Source organism: Capra hircus, chromosome 11 (assembly GCF_001704415.2).
Source record: "Capra hircus breed San Clemente chromosome 11, ASM170441v1, whole genome shotgun sequence".
Taxonomy (NCBI): domain Eukaryota; kingdom Metazoa; phylum Chordata; class Mammalia; order Artiodactyla; family Bovidae; genus Capra; species Capra hircus.
The window spans coordinates 28,043,292-28,064,365 of NC_030818.1; the positions used below are offsets into that span (position 1 = coordinate 28,043,292).

Sequence of the window (21,074 nt, forward strand, 5' to 3'; positions counted from 1 at the left end):
CTAAAAAACAAGCCTGACTCTGGTTGCCTCGACAGTATTAGCTCCTAAATGTTGTCCCTAAATTTTCCCTTGAAATACTTTCTGAAGGGCTTTGTGTTTCCCTTCTTGTTCTAGAAGCTGCCCATACCTTTTCCCTGCTGCCTCTCAGAGGAGGCTTTTCCCTTGAATGGGAAGGTTTGGGTTGTTTCCATCTTTTTAAGCATTTTCTTCTTTACTTTTCCAATCAACAAAGCTATTTTGTAAGGTTTAGAGTAAAAAACACCCTCTCCTCATGACTAACGTGAGATTTGGTGCTTCTGGTGGCCCTTCTCAGCTCTTGACAGTCCCACTGGTGGAAGCAGGACTTCAGTTATTGACCCAGGACATTGAAGCTACAAGCAGAAGGTCAGCACCCCTAATGCTGAGGCCCCACCCACAAGGCAGGTTAGACAAACACCCTGTGATGGCAGTGCTGAACACACGCGTGCACGGCTCCAAAGAGAGTCCTGTTCAGCAGACATGAGTTTGTTCCTTGCCTGAAGTAAGCTGGCTTTAGAAAAGGCAGAGGAACTGGAGATCAAATTGCCAACATCCGCTGAATCATTGAAAAAGCAAGAGAGTTTCAGAAAAACATCTATTTCTGCTTGATTGACTATGCCAAAGCCTTTGACTGTGTCGATCACAATAAACTGTGGGAAATTCTGAAAGAGATGGGAATATCAGACCACCTGACCTGCCTCTTGAGAAACCTGTATGCAGGTCAGGAAGCAACAGTTAGAACTGGGCATGGAACAACAGACTGGTTCCAAATATGAAAAGGAGTATGTCAAGGCTGTATATTGTCACCCTGCTTATTTAACTTATATGCAGAGTATATCATAAGAAATGCTGGGCTGGAGGAAGCACAAGCTGGAATCAAGATTGCCAGGAGAAATATCAATAACCTCAGATATGCAGATGACACCACCCTTACGGCAGAAAGCAAAGAAGAACTAAAGAGCCTCTTGATGAAAGTGAAAAAGGAGAGTGAAAAAGTTGGCTTAAGCTCAATATTCAGAAAACTAGGATCATGGCATCCAGTTCCATCACTCCACGACAAACAGATGGGGAAACAGTGGAAACAGTGTCAGACTTTATTTTTGGGGGGGCTCCAAAATCACTGCAGATGGTGATTGCAGCAATGACATTAAAAGACGCTTACTCCTTGGAAGGAAAGTTATGACCAACCTAGACAGCATATTAAAAAGCAGAGAAATTACTTTGTCAACAAAGGTTAGTCTAGTCAAGGCTATGGTTTTTCCAGTAGTCATGTATGGATGTGAGAGTTGGACTATAAAGAAAGCTGAGCACCGAAGAATGGATGCTTTTGAACTGTGCTGTTGGAGAAGATTCTTGAGAGTCCCTTGGACAGCAAGGAGATCCAACCAGTCCATCCTAAAGGAGATCAGTCCTGGGTGTTCATTGGAAGGACTGATGTTGAAGCTGAAACTCCAATACTCTGGCCACCTGATGCGAAGAGCTGACTCATGTGAAAAGACCCTGATGCTGGGAAAGATTGCGGGCAGGAGAAGAAGGGGACGATAGAGGATGAGATGGTTGGATGGCATCATTGACTCAATGGACATGGGTTTGGGTGGACTCCAGGAGTTGGTGATGGACAGGGAGGCCTGGCGTGCTACAGTTCATGGGGTTGCAAGGAGTCGGACACGACTGAGCGACTGAACTGAGAAGTAAACTGAGTTGGAATCTTTTTTGTCATGGAACATTTCAGAGAAAACTCAATACCTGCCCCCTCCCCTGTATTTATATGGCCTGTAACGAGAGTAACCAGGCATTGTCTGTCTTGGATTTGGGAGATCCTGCTGCTAAGAAGCCAACATGGAGAAAATAAGGAAGGAGCAGAGTCAGAGACTAAGAGACTTCAGTCCTGACAGTTTTATTGCTGTGTTGCTTCTGATGCAAAAGCTGGAAAAAGTCAAGCAAACCAAGTAGTACCTTGAGTTAGTACGAGAGGATGGGAGACCAGTGCCCTTGGCCAGAAGCTGAGGGAGCTTCTATGTGGGAGCATCAGGCTTTCTGGAGCCTGAGTTACCTTCATACTGCCCCTTGCAAGCAGCCGATCATCCAGGAATGACGTGTGTGCACAGTGAATAGATCAAGAGTAAAGGGGAACAGAAGTGCTTGTGGTCTCTTGAGTGCAAACCTCTGCCTTTAATCGGAACTTAGTATGAATATACCAGCATCTATGCTAAGAAATAGACTTCATGGAGGACATCCTGCTAGAAATTTCCTGATTGCCGACAAATATCGATACATCTGAAGATGCTGATTGAGCTTCTGTTATGTGTATCACTCTGTGCAATCCCCAGGGGCAATACAAATACTAGATAGGCTCTTAGCCTTCAGAGAACCTACAGGCTACCTGAGTAGAGATCCCAAATTAAATAAAGCTGGGCAAGGTAGGGAATAAATACCAAGCAGCTGTCAAGCTTGCTCTGGATGAGATAACTGTCATTGCTTGGGTAGGCAAGAGAAGTTTCATGAAAGGGGTAAGGTTGAGCTTTGCTTGGAAAGGTCAGTTGTATTTGGGTAGAATAAAAATTAAACAAGCTGACATCACTTGTTTTCTTTCCTTTAATTGACAACCTTGAGTCTCTGCTTTTGGATGATCAATTCAGCAAGAGCTACTGTGCACCAGGGACTGCTACAGCCCCTGGCGTCGTATCTTGATGCTTTTGACTTTAGGGAAACTCCCCATCTCCTTTCTGACTCTTTTCTCCCCTCGTTCTCTCCCTCTCTCTAGCTCATTGCTGGTGCTGAGTCCCCGCAGCCTGCTTCTGGAAGCTCACTGTCTGAGGAAGATCGATCCAAATCTGCCCCCACCTCTCCCTGTGACCAAGGTGAGACCCTCAGATTTGCTTCTTTACCTCTGAGCTCCGTCCTTGGAAGGGCCAAGGAGTCCAAGTCTTGAGAGTGTGGCACTGAATGGCTCTGCCACCCTGACATCACTCCCAGGCAGGGTAAAAGTGAGAGAGATGGGGAGCTGCGGTTCTTTTCTTTCGCCTCTCTTCCAGCTTCCACGTGCGGGAGAGGCAGAGAGCACAGCCCTTCTCTCACCACACTGCCCAGCTCTGCTCCCAGCCCCCTCAGCACCACTCAGTTGAGTTGAATCTGACTTCCTTCCTCCCTGAACTTCACCATCATACCCAAAAGTTGCGATCAGGGCAGGAGTCTGGAGATGGGTGGGTGGGGATAGTAAGGTGAAGCTGGCAAAGCCTGCGAGAAGCCAGCTCCGCACCTGTCTCCCCTCTAGTGCTCAGCTCAGGATGTCTCCTTCTCCATCAGAATATGCTGGAAGTTATCAAAGGTTTCTGAATTCTGCAAGTATCCAAGGATGCCAAGGCTGAGGAGGGATATATACACTTTAGAACTTCCCCTCTGGTAACCAGAACCAGATCTCACTGGCAAGGGATGTTTGTATCTGCAGAACAGGGATAATTATTAACAAGTCAGAACAATAGTGCCTTGATGTTCTATAGCCCCTTTTGTCTTCCTTATCCTCATTCTACACTCAAGCCAACTCTCTGTCTATGCTCCCTTACTGTCCCCAGGTTACAGGGTGAGAGGTGTAAGGCAGAGAGTTAAAAAGTTTTGCCCAAAGGTCAGGAACTAAGTCAGTGGTAAGGGCAAGACGTCACCCCTTATGGCCTAGGGACCCCATTCTCAGAAACCTTGCCATAGAACCCTCTGTGGAGGTCATCACTGCAACCCAGCCCTTCTTCCCTAGAAGTAAATAAAACAACTGCAGGGGATATGCCAGTCCTGAAGTCACAAAATAATTGATCTGAGTCCCTCTTCATGCTTCTCTGATTAACTTTCTGCACCTTTATTTATTATTTTTTTTTTTAGGTACATTTTCTTTTTTTTTTTTTTTTATTTTTTTTTAATTTTTTAATTTTTTTTTTAATTTTAAAATCTTTAATTCTTACATGCGTTCCCAAACATGAACCCCCCTCCCACCTCCCTCCCCACAACATCTCTCTGGGTCATCCCCATGCACCTGCCCCAAGCAAGCTGCACCCTACGTCAGACATGGACTGGCGATTCAATTCTTACATGACAGTATACAAGTTAGAATTTCCATTCTCCCAAATCATCCCACCCTCTCCCTCTCCCTCTGAGTCCAAAAGTCCGTTATACACATCTGTGTCTTTTTTCCTGTCTTGCTTACAGGGTCGTCATTGCCATCTTCCTAAATTCCATATATATGTGTTAGTATACTGTATTGGTGTTTTTCTTTCTGGCCTACTTCACTCTGTATAATTGGCTCCAGTTTCATCCATCTCATCAGAACTGATTCAAATGAATTCTTTTTAACGGCTGAGTAATACTCCATTGTGTATATGTACCACAGCTTTCTTATCCATTCATCTGCTGATGGACATCTAGGTTGTTTCCATGTCCTGGCTATTATAAACAGTGCTGCGATGAACATTGGGGTACACGTGTCTCTTTCAATTCTGGTTTCCTCCGTGTGTATGCCCAGAAGTGGGATTGCTGGGTCATAAGGTAGTTCTATTTGCAATTTTTTAAGGAGTCTCCACACTGTTCTCCATAGTGGCTGTACTAGTTTGCATTCCCACCAACAGTGTAGGAGGGTTCCCTTTTCTCCACACCCTCTCCAGCATTTATTGCTTGCAGATTTTTGGATCGCAGACATTCTGACTGGTGTGAAGTGGTACCTCATTGTGGTTTTGATTTGCATTTCTCTAATAATGAGTGATGTTGAGCATCTTTTCATGTGTTTGTTAGCCATCCGTATGTCTTCTTTGGAGAAATGTCTATTTAGTTCTTTGGCCCATTTTTTGATTGGGTCGTTTATTTTTCTGGAATTGAGCTGCAGAAGTTGCTTGTATATTTTTGAGATTAGTTGCTTGTCAGTTGTTTCATTTGCTATTATTTTCTCCCATTCAGAAGGCTGTCTTTTCACCTTGCTTATATTTTCCTTTGTTGTACAGAAGCTTTTAATTTTAATTAGATCCCATTTGTTTATTTTTGCTTTTATTTCCAGAATTCTGGGAGGTGGATCATAGAGGATCCTGCTGTGATTTATGTCTGAGAGTGTTTTGCCTATGTTCTCCTCTAGGAGTTTTATAGTTTCTGATCTTACATTTAGATCTTTATACTCTGCTTCCTTTCAAAAGAGGCTTGAGCCCTTCGTAAATAATCCAGTGGTTCCCCGGAGCCTCCAAACAAGCAGATGCTGTCCCTGTTCAATGTGGGCATTTTCAGGTTTTGCTTTTTTAAGACTGAGAGCTCCTTTGAGAGCTTCAAGGGAACAGAGTCATATGATAAAGAAACCCCAGGCAAGCATGAGGTAACTAGGTTTGTAGGCCTGGTTCCTTCCCAGCCTGCTGTCCAGCCTCGGGAGGACACCATGCCCCTCAGGACCTCTCTTTGTCCCCCGTCCGTGAAGGTACAGTATTTCCCAGCCGTATTGTGAGGACAAATAGATGTGAAAACCTTCTTAGCAAGACAGTGCATTATTGCCGAACTGAAATAAGGCACAATTCCTCTTCTCTCTGTTGTAAGAACACATAGAAAGATACTTTCTTCAAGTTTTAATATCCCCAGCATTCAAGTTCTGTTTTCCAAAATTCACTTAATAACTTGCTTGCAAGTTATGAGTAGAAGCTCTATGCTGAGAGCAAAAGTTATACTTAGTTAAGAGTAAGTGATAGAAAACTGCGGTGCTGGCACGGGCGTGTCTGTAGACTTGGAAGCTGTCCTCACCTCTCTCCTGCACTCTGTCCCGGCACATCTCAGAGAAGTCAAGCGTGCAGACCATGGAGCCTTCGTAGGCCTCCGTCCTTCTGTAAAGGAGCCGAAGCTGTCTTTATGTCAAGCGGCAGCTGATCACTCCTGCTTGATTCTGATTCCCAAAGGTTAATAGTTTGTGTTTCCCGCCTGTGATCCCAGTTATTCACAAGCATCTTTTAAAATTGGATTACGCTCGAGATGTCCACTTCTACACAAAGGAGCCTATGTTTTGGTGAATGTATAGCTAACAACAGTTTTCTCAAATAGAAGAGGTCAAAGGGTCACCCAGCGTTATCATCCCCAGGTTAATTCAGGTCACATACTCTGCAGCAGCACAAGGCTGTGTCATAGTTATGAAACTGCTGAGGAATTCCTGCCCCATCTGAGATAAATTTGCAACATGTCACTCTTGGGACATAATTCTTTTGTTAACGATAAGCCCACTGCTCATTTGGTTAAATAACCTTATGGAAGATGGGTATTTAGAATAAACCCAGCAATAAAGCCAAGTAAAGTCCCTTAGAAGGTAAAGGCTTCTTAGTCCCAGTTACTGAAATAAGTACCTCACCAATAATTATTGTGACAGTGGTTTTCCATTAGTCATTGTTTTAATTTTCAAAGGAAACTTGAAGGATCCCTATTGCCTTTGGGAGGCCAGGATTCCTGCACTACACCTAGAACAACGCAACAGGCTACCAGCTGAAGGGGGCTTTCAGAGAGGTGGCCCCGTCCCAGAATAAAAGGCAGATCTGAAGGAGAGAATTGGCGGGGACCGTGTTGTTCTCTTTGTGTTCCTAGGCCTTGCTGTACATTAATGAGGTGCCAGTGAAAGTGTGCAGAGCAAATGAAGGAACGTACAGGAATGCGTCGCTGCGTCTGTTGCTGTGAAGAACCAGAGGGAGGGTTGAGATTCGTGGTTCCGGGGGGAACATTTTGAATATCAGATCCTAACAGGAAGGGCTTGTGAGGTGCGCACTAATGCAATATCTTGTCACCCTTGGTCCTAGAAATAAAAGAACTTGAAAACAACATCCGGAAGGCCTTGTCATTTGACAATCGAGGGGAGGAGCACAGGGCGGCATCATCCACCGATGGTCAGCTGGCAAGCCTGGGTGAAAATGGTGAAGTCCGGCAAGGCCAGGCCAAGCGCTTGGGCCTGGATGAGTTCAACTTCATCAAGGTGTTGGGCAAAGGCAGCTTCGGCAAGGTCTGTGGCACACAAGGGCAGAACTGCTGGTCTGATCCAAAATGTGATGAACATTCATCCCGGTCTGGTTATGTTTTCCTTCCCGGTTGAGTGAGAATGGCCTGAGGCCAAGGAGACAGGAACCAAGGTTGTGCTGCTCATGGGCTGCAGGACTACAGGACAGTCATTCCACCTCTCTGGGATTCAGTTGTTCTCATTCGTCAAACAGGAGCAGGAACCAAGTGAGAGAGCGGGCGAGAAAGCACTCTGAGCAGTTTAAATTGCTTTATGTGTGCTTGGCCTCCCATTATCAATAATAGTCATGAGAGCTTTCTTCCTTTCAGAGATCCATCTGAAATTCTGTTTTCTTAATTCATTACAAAAATTTTGGAAATTAATTCTAGCATCTCCGCCCTGAGTGAACTTGAGGCTCAAAGGAAATCTTAGAGTGTATTACTTTGAAAATTAAATGTTATTTTAAGTGACTTTTCTGGCACTGACTAAGTGTCTTTTTTATCCTGCGCCTGTGGCGAGAGAATGAGCACAGGCATCTCAGGTCTTTGATCAGGGGCCACTTCCCCCGGAGCCCTTCTCCTCTCCTGCTCCCCTGAGCCCAACACAGTGATCTAGGACATGGGTGCAGAGTGTGCCCATTAAAGCCTTCATGGTGACCAGCCAGCATTCTGAAGGTGGGATGAGATGGACAAAATAACCCCAGTTTATTTTAGAAGATGGAAGAGCAGGGAACCTAGGAAACTGGATAACATTTCAGCTCAGACCCCTGCTTATTCCCTGCTTATCACAAAGCCATGCCTGGGATCAATGGGCGTCACCTTTCTAGGACCTCCTAGAGTAAGGTGGCCATGCTCTGGAGCCAGGTGCCTGGCTCTGGGAACTCCCAGGGATCTCATGCCCTTATGCATCCTGGACTTTTGCAGGCTAAGCTATAGACCTGCTCCGCTTCTCTCCAAAGGTAGTGGCTTTCTGGAGCCCCCAGAGGATGAGACCTGGTTCCCAGCCATCTTACCTGCCACATTTCATCCTGAGACTATGGGTGGCATTGACTTAATAGCAAAAGTCACTGGTGGGATTGACTGTAATAGCAAAGGCTGAAGCAATCAAATTCTTCAGAGACTGGTTATGTACGAAGCAGACCCCAGCCCTCTGATGGCATAACTCTGGAATGTAAGCAGGACCTGGTTTAATTCTGAGCAAGATTCAAGAGGAAAGAAGCAGGTTCAGAGGCTCCGGGTTTCCACAGGATGTAAGCAGGATGTGAACCTTGATGACTTGGGAGCATTTAGGTTGCTTCTTCAGAAAAGTTGCTGCCAAAGTTTGAGCCAGTTTTAAAACTTTATGTTGTATGTGGGTGACAAACATCTTCAGGGTAACATCCTGAATGCCCTCATTAAGCTTCTGAGTTACTGCTCTTTAGCTCTGATGACTGAAATACTGTATTTACGAGTTATTTAATGGGAGAAAATCTTGTCACGTCTGTAGGGAAATGAGTGCAAAAATATCAAATGATAGGAAAACTTTTAAAAAATGGAGCTATTAATTCACTCTCTGGAGAAGGAATCACATTCCAGCTTTAAAGCTGTAGAAGAAATCATAAAGGTAAGCAAGGACAGATTCAACTACAAAAAATAGAGGACCTTGTTCAATAGAAAAAATAGCAGAAAATCATATGGCAGGCTTAGAAAAACCTTTGCAGAAATTAAAGTGGTAGTAACTTATATACCAAGCTCATAAGGATTCCTAAAGAATGTGGTGGTATAAAACAGTAGATAACTGGATAGAGGACAATAATTTGCACAAAAAGAAATAGAAAACAAAGATTTTTAGTTTCATTACAAGTTAAAATAGCATTGAGGAAACATTTCACACTCATTACATAAGCAAAGCTTTTTATGTGAAAGTACCAACATTAGTGAATGTACATGAAACTAAAGCACTTCTACATTACTAGTGGCAGATTATATAGTATACCCTTTTTGAAAGTCAGGAAATGTACACATTTAACTCTATAATTCACTTTGAAGATTTTCTATCTTAAGGCTATGATCTCAAAGAAAGAAAAGTTGTATGTATAAACCACCTGAAGCAATTTATTTATATAATACTTAATAATTGGATGAAACTAGTTGAAGTACATGGTTAAATAAACTGTTATACTTGAACTGAGATGGAGACTATATAGATATGATGGAGACTATATAGAGAAATGCTTATGAAATAATGTTTAATTAAAAAATCGATGCTATACTTGTACTCATTGCAAGCATGACAAATTATATGAACATATGAAACGATTATTAATATGTTCATATAATTTGTTTAACAAATGTGCATTGAACTTTTCTTTGCCTGGACACAGTGCTAGAGATTAAAAGCAAATAAATTATAGTAGCTGTATCGGGATGGATCATCTTTCCATTTTAAATACTACAATACTATTTAAAATTAAAGATGAAATGGGTTAGTTTTTAAAGCACTTGGTATTGACTTGGGTTCCTTTTAATTTCCTATATATGTAGACTTATGGGCTGGTTGTGGGTAATTACAGGTCATGCTGGCGGAGCTCAAAGGCAGAGATGAAGTCTATGCCGTGAAGGTCCTGAAGAAGGATGTCATCCTTCAGGATGATGATGTGGACTGCACGATGACAGAGAAGCGGATTTTGGCTCTGGCTCGAAAACATCCGTACCTAACCCAGCTCTATTGCTGCTTCCAGACCAAGGTATGCTTAAGAGGAAGCTGGTGGATGCCGTCTGAGGGTTGTGCTGGAGGATGCTATAGTATTTTGACTGTCAGATAAACTTTTAAAAATCAATCACAGATCCCCTACATTCTTTTATCAGAGACCTTGTAAAATGGAATGGATTTTACCCTTGAAAAGATCAGGGAGTCTTTGAACAGCATTCTCTTTTTTAAGAGTAAGGGATTTTCCACTCAAGGCTGTACTTGTGAAGGAATGAGAGGGTTATAGAAGTCTTTATGGATGTAGCTGGACAAAGAAAGTCAAATGAATAACCCTGGTGTTTGCTCCTTGGAGAAAACAGCAGGCATGGTTTATCCTTGCTCTGCTCCTAACTTTTTGTCTCTTGGCAAATCACTTAAATTTGTTGTTGCCCTCAGATCAAATGAAAATAGAATAAAGGCCACCTGAACTATGTCTAATCTGTGTACCACTGTATGAGGTAAAGGGTGTGAACAAGTACTAAAAATGCCATATGGGGAATTCTCTGGTGGTCCAGTGGTTAGGACTTGCCTCTTTCACCACCATGGCCAGGGGTTCAATCCCTGGTCAGGGAATTAAGATCCTGCAAGCCATGAGGCACGGTCAAAAAAAAAAATCCATCATGAATCACAAATTTAAGGTAGCATTTTAAAATTACCATGTAGGTGCCTAGAGACCAGAAGGTGGCAGTAAAGAAATGAAAATAATCTGCAAGCACATTATGGAGTCAGTCATGAGGTCAGCTTTCCTCTTTTCTCCTCCTGAGAATAATTCTGAATTAATGAGAAACTTATCCTGTATTTCTTTATCTTCCATGGTGCCTATCAAGGGCCTCATACATAGTAGCTGGTTGCTCTCAGAGATGGAGGGGTGGGAGATTTTTTTTAAATTCTCTCCTCTGCTCTGCTTTTTGCACCAATGTGAAAATCAGATTTCAGACAAGTAAGTCTTTGACCCCATTCACTTGGTATTGGCAGCCGAGCTACCATCTCACCTCTGGGACTTCCAGTTTAGTGGGGACTGCTCTGATACTATGTTGTGTTACCCCATCTTCCCCTACCCGTAGCAGCTGCGCCTTATCTCTTACTATCTAAGCTGGTTTCCTAGCAGGGCTCCACACTAGCTTGCTTTCTTTGTACACATTGCCAAGAGGTCCAACGTCCCAAGAGAGGTCCAGTGCAGCTGTAGGGACCTTGTGTAGGGACCTGTACGTGGTAGACCCGGGGAGCCTCAGCAGAGGCTCTGCTTCCTTGCAGTGTTGGTGAATGAGGAGTGGGATTGATGTCTTTAGGGTCAGCAGTTTTCTCCTCTGTGCATTTAGAATATCAAGGCTAGGGTCCTCATTATGTGACTGCTCTTGAAGCAGAAAATGGTATCTAATGATATCATGGGTTTCCTTTGTGGCAGAACAGTGACCAAATGACATGGAAATTGGTGTCTGAGTGGCCAGAGGGTAAGGTTGGGGAGAGAAGGGGCTTATCTCTGTAGGTCAGAGATTTTTCCCAGGCCAATGTCAGGTGGCCACAGTTACAGGAGCAATTCCCAGACCATGCAGTTGACCATGGCACATCTCACTTAACATGACAGATAGTGTGTTCATCTAATTTTTCCAAAGCAAATCATAGTTTAATCTTTCCAAAGGACCTTAGCTTACTAGTGAAAAAAATCCTAGGAGGAATCATTGAATAACCTCCCAGCTTAATGGTTAGAAAATGTGGCTTTTCCTATGGCAATCAGTCATCATGATTTTAAAGAATAACTGATGTTCACCTGACTCTGAGGTAGGTTCTGGATGTGGCGTTATCAGCAAAAAGGAAGATGATTCTCAAGTGGAGGACTTTACTCAATAAGGCATGAGGGGGTTGTACTACCTTCCACAGCAAACAGCCTTGAGTAGTTACATTCTGGGTGGAGGTGTTCAAGCCGGGAGAACTCAGAGGGGGTGATCCTTAGAGTCCAGAGGTGAGGAAGGAGTTGGATCCAGGCCCTGCAGTGGGGAGGGCGGGAGCAGGACTTGGGTGGGAATGGAACTGACCTCAGTGGCCATAGTACAGCACAGCTTTAGTTTCGCTTTTCCCGAAAAGAAAGGATGGTGTTTCTGAGCCTTCGTAAACTTGTTTTTGACTAAGTCTCTAACACATGATTAAGGAACACAAGACCTGTTTACAATCCTATTAAGATTTCTTTCATTCTTGCTTAATTATGACACAGAGAGCAGAAATGGTGTTAAGCAGGGTTTAATTATTTTTAGGTGAGCCTTTATTGTTTGGTATGTAGAAGAAACAGCCCCTACAAAAGCATTCCTTTGAGAAGCTCCTGAGAGACTGCACATGACTTCAGGCCATGCACTACGCAGATTGCCTGAAAGGACTTGGAAGTGCGTAGGGTCCACGGTCTGGTATGGTGACCAATGGCAATGATTGTGTAAACCCTCTGGCACCAATTGTGATGTCAGGTCTGGTTACAACAGCCCACTAAATGACCAAGTTACAGGTAAAGACTGTTGTGGCCTTTTCTGTGCCAAGCCCACCTGTCCTTGACTCCTGTGCTCTGATCATTCTCCATGGGATCTAGAAGGAAAAAGCAAATGAAATGGCGCTAGTGCTTGTGAGAAAAGGCAGAAGGCCCTCAAATTAAGCCAGTAACTCCAGTTTCAATCAAATTCAATCAATTCACACCAGTGTGTTTGACTCGAATTCTCCCTATGCTCTTTGGGATGCTAGAATCACCTGAAACAGCTGGAAAAATCTACAAAACTGTATTTAATTGTGTAGCAAACATATAGTATGAGGAGGAGGTAAAAAGACTTACTACTCCAGTTGAGAGAGAGTAGCCTCATTTCTCTCAGGCCCTCCTTCTTACAATTAAATAAAAGAAAATCCCTGGGCACAATTCTTACTTTATAAAGGCATTATGCTCTTCAAGATTGACATCAGTTCAGTTCAGTCACTCAGTCATGTCCGACTCTTTGCAACCCCATGGACTGCAGCATGCCAGGCTTCCCTGGCCATCACCAACTCCTGAGCCTGCTCAAACTCATGTCCATTGAGTCAGTGATGTCATCCAACCATCTCATCCTCTGTCATCCCCTACTCCTCCTGCCTTCAATCTTGCTTAGCATCAGGGTCTTTTCCAGTGAGTCAGTTCTTCACATCAGGTGGCCAAAGTATTAGAGCTTCAGCTTCAGCATCAGTCCTTCCAATGAATATTCAGGACTGATTTCCTTTAGAATTGACTGGTTTGATTTCCTTGCAGTCCAAGGGACTCTCCAGGGTCTTCTCTAAGACTACAGTTCAAAAGTATCAATTCTTCAGTGCTCAGCTTTCTTTATGGTCCAACTCTCACATCCATACATGACTAATGGAAAAACCATAGCTTTGACTAGATGGACCTTTGTCAGCAAAGTAATGTCTCTGCTTTTTAGTATGCTGTCTAGGTTTGCCATAGCTTTTCTTCCAAGGAGCATGCGTCTTTTAATTTCATGGCTACAGTCGCCATCTGCAGAGATTTTGGAGCCCAAGAAAATAAAATCTGTCACTGTTTCCATTGTTTCCCCATCTATTTCCCATGAAGTGATGGGACCAGATGCCATGATCTTAGTTTTCTGCATGTTGAGTTTTAAGCCAGCTTTTTCACTGTTTCACTTTCATTAAGAGGTTCTTCAGTTCCTCTTCGCTTTCTGCCATAAGGGTGGTGTCATATGCATATCTGAGGTTATTGATATTTCTCCCGGAAATCTTGATTCCAGCTTGTGCTTCATCCAGTCTGGCGTTTCACATGATATACTTTGCATATAAGTTAAATAAGCAGGGTGACAATATACAGCCTTGACATACTCCTTTTCCTGTTTGGAACCAGTCTGTTGTTCTATGTTCAGTTCTAACTGTTGCTTCCTGACCTGCATACAGATTTCTCAGGAGGCAGGTCAGGTGGTCTGGTATTCCCATGTCTTGCAGAATTTTCCACAGTTTATTGTGATCCACACAATTGAAGTCTTTGGCATAGTCAATAAAGCAGAAGTAGATGTTTTTCTGGACCTCTTGCTTTTTCGATGATCCAACAGATATTGGCAATTTGATCTCTGGTTCCTCTGCCTTTTCTAAAACCAGCTCGAGCATCTGGAAGTTCTTGGTTCATGTAATGTTAAAACCTCGCTCGGAGAATTTTGAACATTACTTTGCTAGCATGTGAGATGAGTGCAATTGTGCAGTAGTTTGAGCATTTTTTGGCATTTCCTTTCTTTGGGATCGGAATGAAAACTGGCCTTTTCCAGGCCTGTGGCCACTGCTGAGTTTTCCAAATTTGCTGGCATATTGAGTGCAGCACTTTCACAGCATCATCTTTCAGGATTTGAAATAGCTCAACTGGAATTCCACACCTCCACTAGCTTTGTTCATAGTGATGCTTTCTAAAGCCACTTGACTTCAGACTCCAGGACATCTGGCTCTAGGTAAGTGATCACAGCATCCTCGTTATCTGGGTCATTAAGATCTTTTTTGTATCATTCTTCCGTGTATTCTTGCCACATCTTCTTAATATCTTCTGCTCCTGTTAAGTCCATACTTTTCCTGTCCTTTATTGTGCCCATCTTTGCATGAAATGTTCTCTTGGTATCTCTAATTTTCTTGAAGAGATCTCTGGTCTTTCCTGTTCTGTTGTTTACCTCTGTCTCTTTGCACTGATCAGTGAGGAAGGCTTTCTTATCTCTCATTGTTGTTCTTTGGAATTCTGTTTTCAAGTGAGTATATCTTCCCTTTTCTCCTTTGCCTTTAGCTTCTCCTCTTTTCTCAGCTATTTGTAAAGCCTCCTCACACAACCATTTTGCCTTTTTGCATTTGTTTGACATAGCCATAAAGAATTATAAGCATTGTACTAGCTGTTGGTATGGATGAGAAACTAAAATTTTCATATTCTAAACTTATTTTTAATGGTTGATATTAGATTAACAGCATATTTAATATTTTCATACACACAATAATTTCTTGCTTAAAAAATATATGGCTTCCCTGGTGGCTCAGTCAATAAAGAATCTGCCTGCAACGCAGGAGACCTGGGTTCAGTCCCTGAGTTGGGAAGATCCCCTGGAGGGGGCGTAGCAACCCACTGCAGTAAAGCCTATAATTAATTCAGTGAATATACAAGTATTTATTGGGCATCTGTTGTATGCTAGACATTACTGAGGCTACACAACTCAAAACATACTAACTCTGAATGCATAAAGATTGTTGTTTAGTGGGGAGATAGATAAGCAGCAAGTGATACTCTACAGCACAGTAACTCTTCTAGTGGAGCTCTGTAGGTGATTCATTTGAAGCTCTGCCAAAGGCTATTGGGAAGGCTTCCTGGAAGAGGTGGCACCTAACTTGGACCTTTAAGCAGGGGTAGCATTTGTAAAGAGGATGATGGAAAAGAGATGCTTATGAAGACTAGAACTGATCTCCTACTCTCATTTTCATTGTGATTGTTCCAGCACTGGAACTCCTACCTCAGTGTGTGTCCTGCTTTTCCCAAGGAAATGTTGATGGCTTAACAACTGCAGTGAAGGAGAGGAAGAAAGGGAGGATGTTGGGGAAATGAAGAGGGAGGTTCCTGCATCTGCAGAATCAGATGTTCATTGGTAGAGGGGGGAAGGCAATACTGGGAGCCTGCTTCTTTGGGCTCTAAAAGTTATGGGCCACTTAATGTCAGGGCTTAGGAGGAGGCATGATTTCAGAAATTGCCTCTTCCGCCTTCCCTCATCCATGGAAGGCTGAGGATGGGAGAGCCACTGAGGGGTAGGCTTGTTTTTGCTTTTGTTTTTCTGGTTATTAGAAAGAAAATTCTCAGGCATTTTGAGCTGCTGAATATGATCTCCCTTGTGAAATCATCCCTTCCAACAAAACCTGACTTGAGTAAATTTGTCATGATTTTTTTTCTCATTCAAAATAAGAGTCTCTACGTAATTGTCCCCATCCCTGATCCTTTGGCATTTCCTGCCAGGCCTGGGAAGAAGATTCTTGGAGGGCTTGGTCAGTGTGAGTTGCTAAGGAGGAAACAGAGAGTGAACTAAAGAATCTCCCTCATCCAACCTTCCTCACTGCCCTGGGGGAAATGCAGGATGGAAAAATCCTTAAAAAGCAACCGGAGATATTTTTCAAATGAGTTTTAATAAGCTGTGTGAGCAGGGGGTGAAAACTGCCGGGAAAGGAGTGTTGATGATGCAGGGGGAAAATTGTGGTTTCAAGGAACTCAGATGTCTCTTATGACTGTCAATTCTGAAGAGCAGCAAACACAAAAGCAAAAAGCAGAGTAAGAATTAGGCCACTGGTAGATTTTCTTTTTAAAGAGGTAACTATGTCAAATAAAATCTAAAAGAGCTGAGAATGAAGTATGGGTCTCTTTTGTACTAGAGCATGCCTTCCTGGGCAGTGTGGTATCGGAGTGCATGAAGAAGCTTTGATAGGATTGACAAGTGTCTGGCAAGAGTATGTTGAGAGGTTCAGTACCATGAAATGGTCTGTGGGTCAGACAGACACCTGGGCATCAATATATTTGCCAATAAAAGAGATAGCCTCAATAGTTTCTAACAGATTTCAGTGAAATGAGGTCTATGGTAGAGGGTACAGGCTAAGCATTGGCAGAGGCCATTGCCAAAGTGATGAGACTCCAGCAAACTCTCTTTACTTCTAAAGACCATCCTGTCCTAGAGCAAGCTGGTCAATGGAGCCATGGCTTTTAATCAGCCAACCAAACATCTTCAGTGAGGGCCTGCAGTGTACACATCACTATGGGGCCTTACAAGACTTTGTGATAGGTCTTCTGTCAGAATAGTGGGGTTATAGTTGGCTGTTCACTTGAAGCCTATGGAGGGCTGGTGGGGACTGAGAGGGAGGAGGTGGTGGGGAGGAAGGAGAGAGGAGAGAAAGAATGTGTGTGTGTGTGATGGGGAGGAGTGTGTCTGTGTGCAGCAGACCAGGGGTGCCCACCGCAGGTAGGGAGAGATCACAGTTTTCATAAGCAAGGCTTCACAGAGGTGACATAACAGGATGCATTCTGCATGATGAAAGGAAAGGCTGTAGAGTTCCTTATGGCTCCTGTACCCCCTGGGGCAAAGAGATACCTGTGTGTGTGTGTATGTGTGAATGTAATGTAACGTACAGGTAATCCAAGATGCTGCTGCCTCAGGCAACTTCCTTGTTCTAAGGAAACTTTGCATTTAAATGGGACAGTCACTTTTGCCTTCATTTCATTTAGCTCAGCCATCCTACACATTTGTGATGACATCTCTGTGAGATAAGTAAGGTCACTTCCTTCTATGGATGAGAAAACTGAGGCCCAGAGAAGTCACGCAAGTCTGTATTGGAACGCAGCTTGGCATCAAGGTGTCCTGTGGACCCTTGTTATTACTCTGTCTCCATCACCTCCCTCCTCTCCAAGTTCCCTACCTCACATATCCTCACCTCCGAAGCCCCTCCCCAGTCCCCATACACTGTCACACACATGAGAAAGGGTCTCAGAGTGGCAGCTCTGTTTTGCCTAGATTCAGTGAGATTGGAATTAAAAAAAAAATGCCCCTTAAGCTGGTGAGAGTAGCTGAATCTTGCAGCCTGTTTCTGGAAGCATTTCTGTTTTCTGAAACTGTGAGAGAGGAGAGAGAAGGAATAGGGGATGGGTGCAGGGAATATATACAAAATGGGCTGGAGCAGGATGCGGCCCTCACACCTGCCCATTCAGTCACTGTTTATTGAGCATCTACTAGGTACCCTGTGTATCATGCTGTGGGCATCATGGGGCACCTTGACACCTGCCCAGAGATTTAGTAGTAAATTCATTGCTTTGTTCTCCTGCAAAAACCACTGGCCTTAGCCTTTAAACAATAATAGTAAGGTATTTCCCTGGCGGTCCAGGGAAGACTCCATGCTTCCACTTCAGGGTGCTCAGGTTCGATCCCTGGTCAGGGAACTAACATGCTACATACTGTGTGGTGTTTGCTAAATAATAATAATAATTATTATTATTATTATTTATGACAAAGAATATTTGTTAATTGTAGAAATTTTGATAAATTTATAGAAGAACAGAAAGAATTGTTCTAATGACTACTAACATTTTGGTGTATATATTTCCAGTTTAAAAGTGCATATCTGTTTAAACATATATTTTTAAAATTGAAATCATATTTTCAATTGTCTCACCAAATGGTATTTTGAAGCTATTTCTGTTGTCACTAAATATGCTTTAACCAAATGATTTCTAAAGTTCACAGTATCCGAGGGCTTCCCGTAGAGAAATCCTGAATCTGGGGGCTTGCAAGTCACCAGAAAATGCTTGGCTTCCCGTGGAGCTGATGTTAGTGGTAAGTGAACCAGAAAACACTGCCCAGCGATGCCCAGAGAGAGCATTCACCTCCATGCAGCAGAACGGCCTCCTTCTGTTTGTGTTTCTCTCTTTCTGTAACATAAATTGAGTACAACTTGCAGAACCTCTGACATTGGCATCTTGTAGAACGGGATTTAAATTCCTCTGACGTCATATGCTTGTATATATGTTTGTTTAGTAGGTGTTTTTTCACTAGTGTGGAGTATGTTTACCCACCTCCTACACGATTTGCTTATTCTGCCAAGCTGTAGTTTCTGACTTAGGTTTTGTGGACGTGCCTGAGGAGTTTCTGTGTATGTGTATGTGTGCATCCACACATGCACACACACACTCTGAACACACAGACCCTGGTGTGCTGTGAAGACAGGGCCTACACGTTCCTCCTTCTGTCCACCCAGAGAAGTCGTACCTTCAGCTGCTTCTCATGTTAGTATTCCAAGTAAGATACCATTTGAAGAAAGGATTATACTTTGGGGGAAAAAAAAGTATAACGCCACTGCAACTTCTGCTGACAGTTTGGAGTAAGTCTTGATGATTCTTACCTGTCTATGTAGAATCAGGTATATATACAGAGATACCATTTCTTGAAGATTTCCATTATATATGTCCTTACATAATTAAAATGGGCATGTTCCTGGAACTTAGGCAGAGATAGAATTATGGAAGTAGATTCAAAACTTATACGTTTCCTTTATTCTCTGTGAGTACTGTCTCTAGTTTAGTTGGATCATTAATAGAAACCACTTTGGCTCGCTGAGGAAGGTTTTCCACCATAGAAAGAGTAAGACAGATGGACTGTAGCTGGGTTATAACATTACTCCAATGACACGCAAGTTGACCATGATAATCTGCTCTGTACTAGAAACTTATTAGGTGCCATTGGGAGATAACAGGAACTAGGGCTCTTACGTTCAAGGACAGATGATAAAGTAGACATAAGCAGTAAGGAAATGGCAACCCACTCCAGTGTTATTGCTTGGAGAATCCCAGGGATGGGGGAGCTTGGTGAGCTGCCGTGTATGGGGTCGCACAGAGTCGGGCACGACTGAAGCGACTTAGCAGCAGAATAGAGGTAGTATGTGCTAAAGAGAAAAGAAAAACTTACTGAGCACCTATTAAGTGGCAAGGCTTGTGAGAGAACCAACTTCTTTAATTTTACCCAAGTCTCATGGAGTATAGGTATTGTCCTTTCTCTGGGGAGGGAAAGAAGCTGAGACTAGGGGAGCCTTAGCCATTTGGCCAGGGTCATAGTTTAGTGATGGAGCTGGAATTCAGACCATCCCCACCCTTGCCTCCTACGGGAGAGAAGGACTACTATGGATGAGGAGCGTGCTCTGTGGGGAGTTAGCAGGAATTACTTCAGGGAGCTTGAGGAGCAGGACACAGCAAGTTTGAGGGAGGGAGGACTCTGACCCCAAATTTAGGGTGAGTGATGATGTGCTGTGTTGGAAAAATGGGCTCACTTTAGGAGGGTATGAGAAAGACCACTTCATAAGGAGAGTTTGGCTAAGCTCTGGAGTTCTTAAAGTATGAAACAAGGAGCTTGAACTCATCCTGAAAGTAAAGGATTCTTTGAAGGTTTTATAGGCAGTGATGACTTAAGAAGCAAAGCGGGGCAGCTCTGTGTGGTTTGGATTAAAGGGGAAAATAAAAAGTATCTACCTGTGTGGAGGTTGCTTCAACAGCCCGCGAGTCAGGAGGTGGAGGAGAACTTCTGAAGGAAGAGTTGCTATAGGCTGTTCAGTTTTCTCTCTTCATTCAGGAAGGTGGGCCTGCTTGAGAAGGAAGTGGAGCACTGCATTTAATCCTCTGGAAAATATCAATTGTACAACCCCAGGCTGGTTAGCAATAAGAACTTAGGTTGCAGGCAGTTGGGTTAAGTGACCTAAGGTGTCATTTGCCCACGTTTCAATGGGTTCATAATGTTTGAATTTAAATTAAAAGTTTCAGCTTGAAATCTAAAACTAGAGGTATAATTTATCTAACCCGTTCACCAAACAAAGCTAGTTTCCTCATTGATTGGTGTCAGACCTCCCATCTTGCCTCATCTATTGGATTTCAGAATTTATTATTATTATTTGTGTGTATGTGCCTGTTTTTAGATCCAAGTTGAATTTTGATAGTGGACTGTTATTTTCTATGTGGGGCATTTTGTAGAGAAGCTTCTACCCAGTCTATTTGAGATTACTCAGCTTAAGCAATGGGCTTTCTTTATATATATAATTTCTATTTATTTTTGCTGTGCTGGGTCTTTGTTGCTGCTTGGGCTTTCTGTAACTGCAGGAGCAACTTTCTTGTGTTACACGGGCTTCTCATTGTGGTGGCTCTCTTGCTGTGTGTGATCTAGGTGTATGAGCTTCAGCAGTTATGGCATGTGGGCTCAGTAGTTGTAGCTCCTGGGCTACAGAGCACGGGCTCAGTACTGGTGATGCACAGGCTTACTTGCTCTGTGCCACGGGATCTTCCCAGATCAGGGATCAAACCCTTATCTCCTGCATTGGCAGGCAGATTCTTTACTACTGGTCACTAGGGAAACCCAGCAATAGGATTTTCTCATTTAACCTGAACTTTTTCTTCCAATGGTCTCAGGTACTTCAGATAACCCTGCTGGCCCTTGATTCTCTGAAGGTTTTACCAGTGGGTGGCTATGTCCCATTTGGCTATTTGTGTTCATGTGTGCCCTCTTCATTGGTAAGGAACACGGGTTCCAGGAAAGAGGGCTTTGTGAGGAAAGACACTCTGGTTCTAGCTATGGCTCCTGCTGCTGATGCTTGACTGAGATGTTTCTCTGGACATTGACTTCCTCACTCATAATAAAAGATTGGGGAAGGACACAAAGAGAGGAGATGACATTATCTTCAGTATAAGATTTCTAAATCTGATTCTGAAGATCTGTGAAAACTCAATTCATTGGCAACCATACATGGGACCATTACTAACTTGCTGATGCATGAGCTAGAAAAGAACAGCAATAAAATCATATGAAAAGTG

The 21,074-nt window shown here is 43.2% G+C and overlaps 1 protein-coding gene across 2 annotated transcripts in view; it reads left to right on the top strand.

The window, feature by feature from the left end:
* PRKCE (protein kinase C epsilon) overlaps positions 1–21,074 on the top strand; it is a 546,886-nt gene that overhangs the window by 363,672 nt on the left and 162,140 nt on the right. For both annotated transcript variants that reach the window (XM_018055186.1, XM_018055187.1), the window contains exons 9-11: positions 2,783–2,879; positions 6,807–7,006; positions 9,552–9,725. In XM_018055186.1, coding sequence (XP_017910675.1) covers positions 2,783–2,879; positions 6,807–7,006; positions 9,552–9,725 — 471 coding nt within the window. The remainder of the gene's footprint in view (positions 1–2,782; positions 2,880–6,806; positions 7,007–9,551; positions 9,726–21,074) is intronic.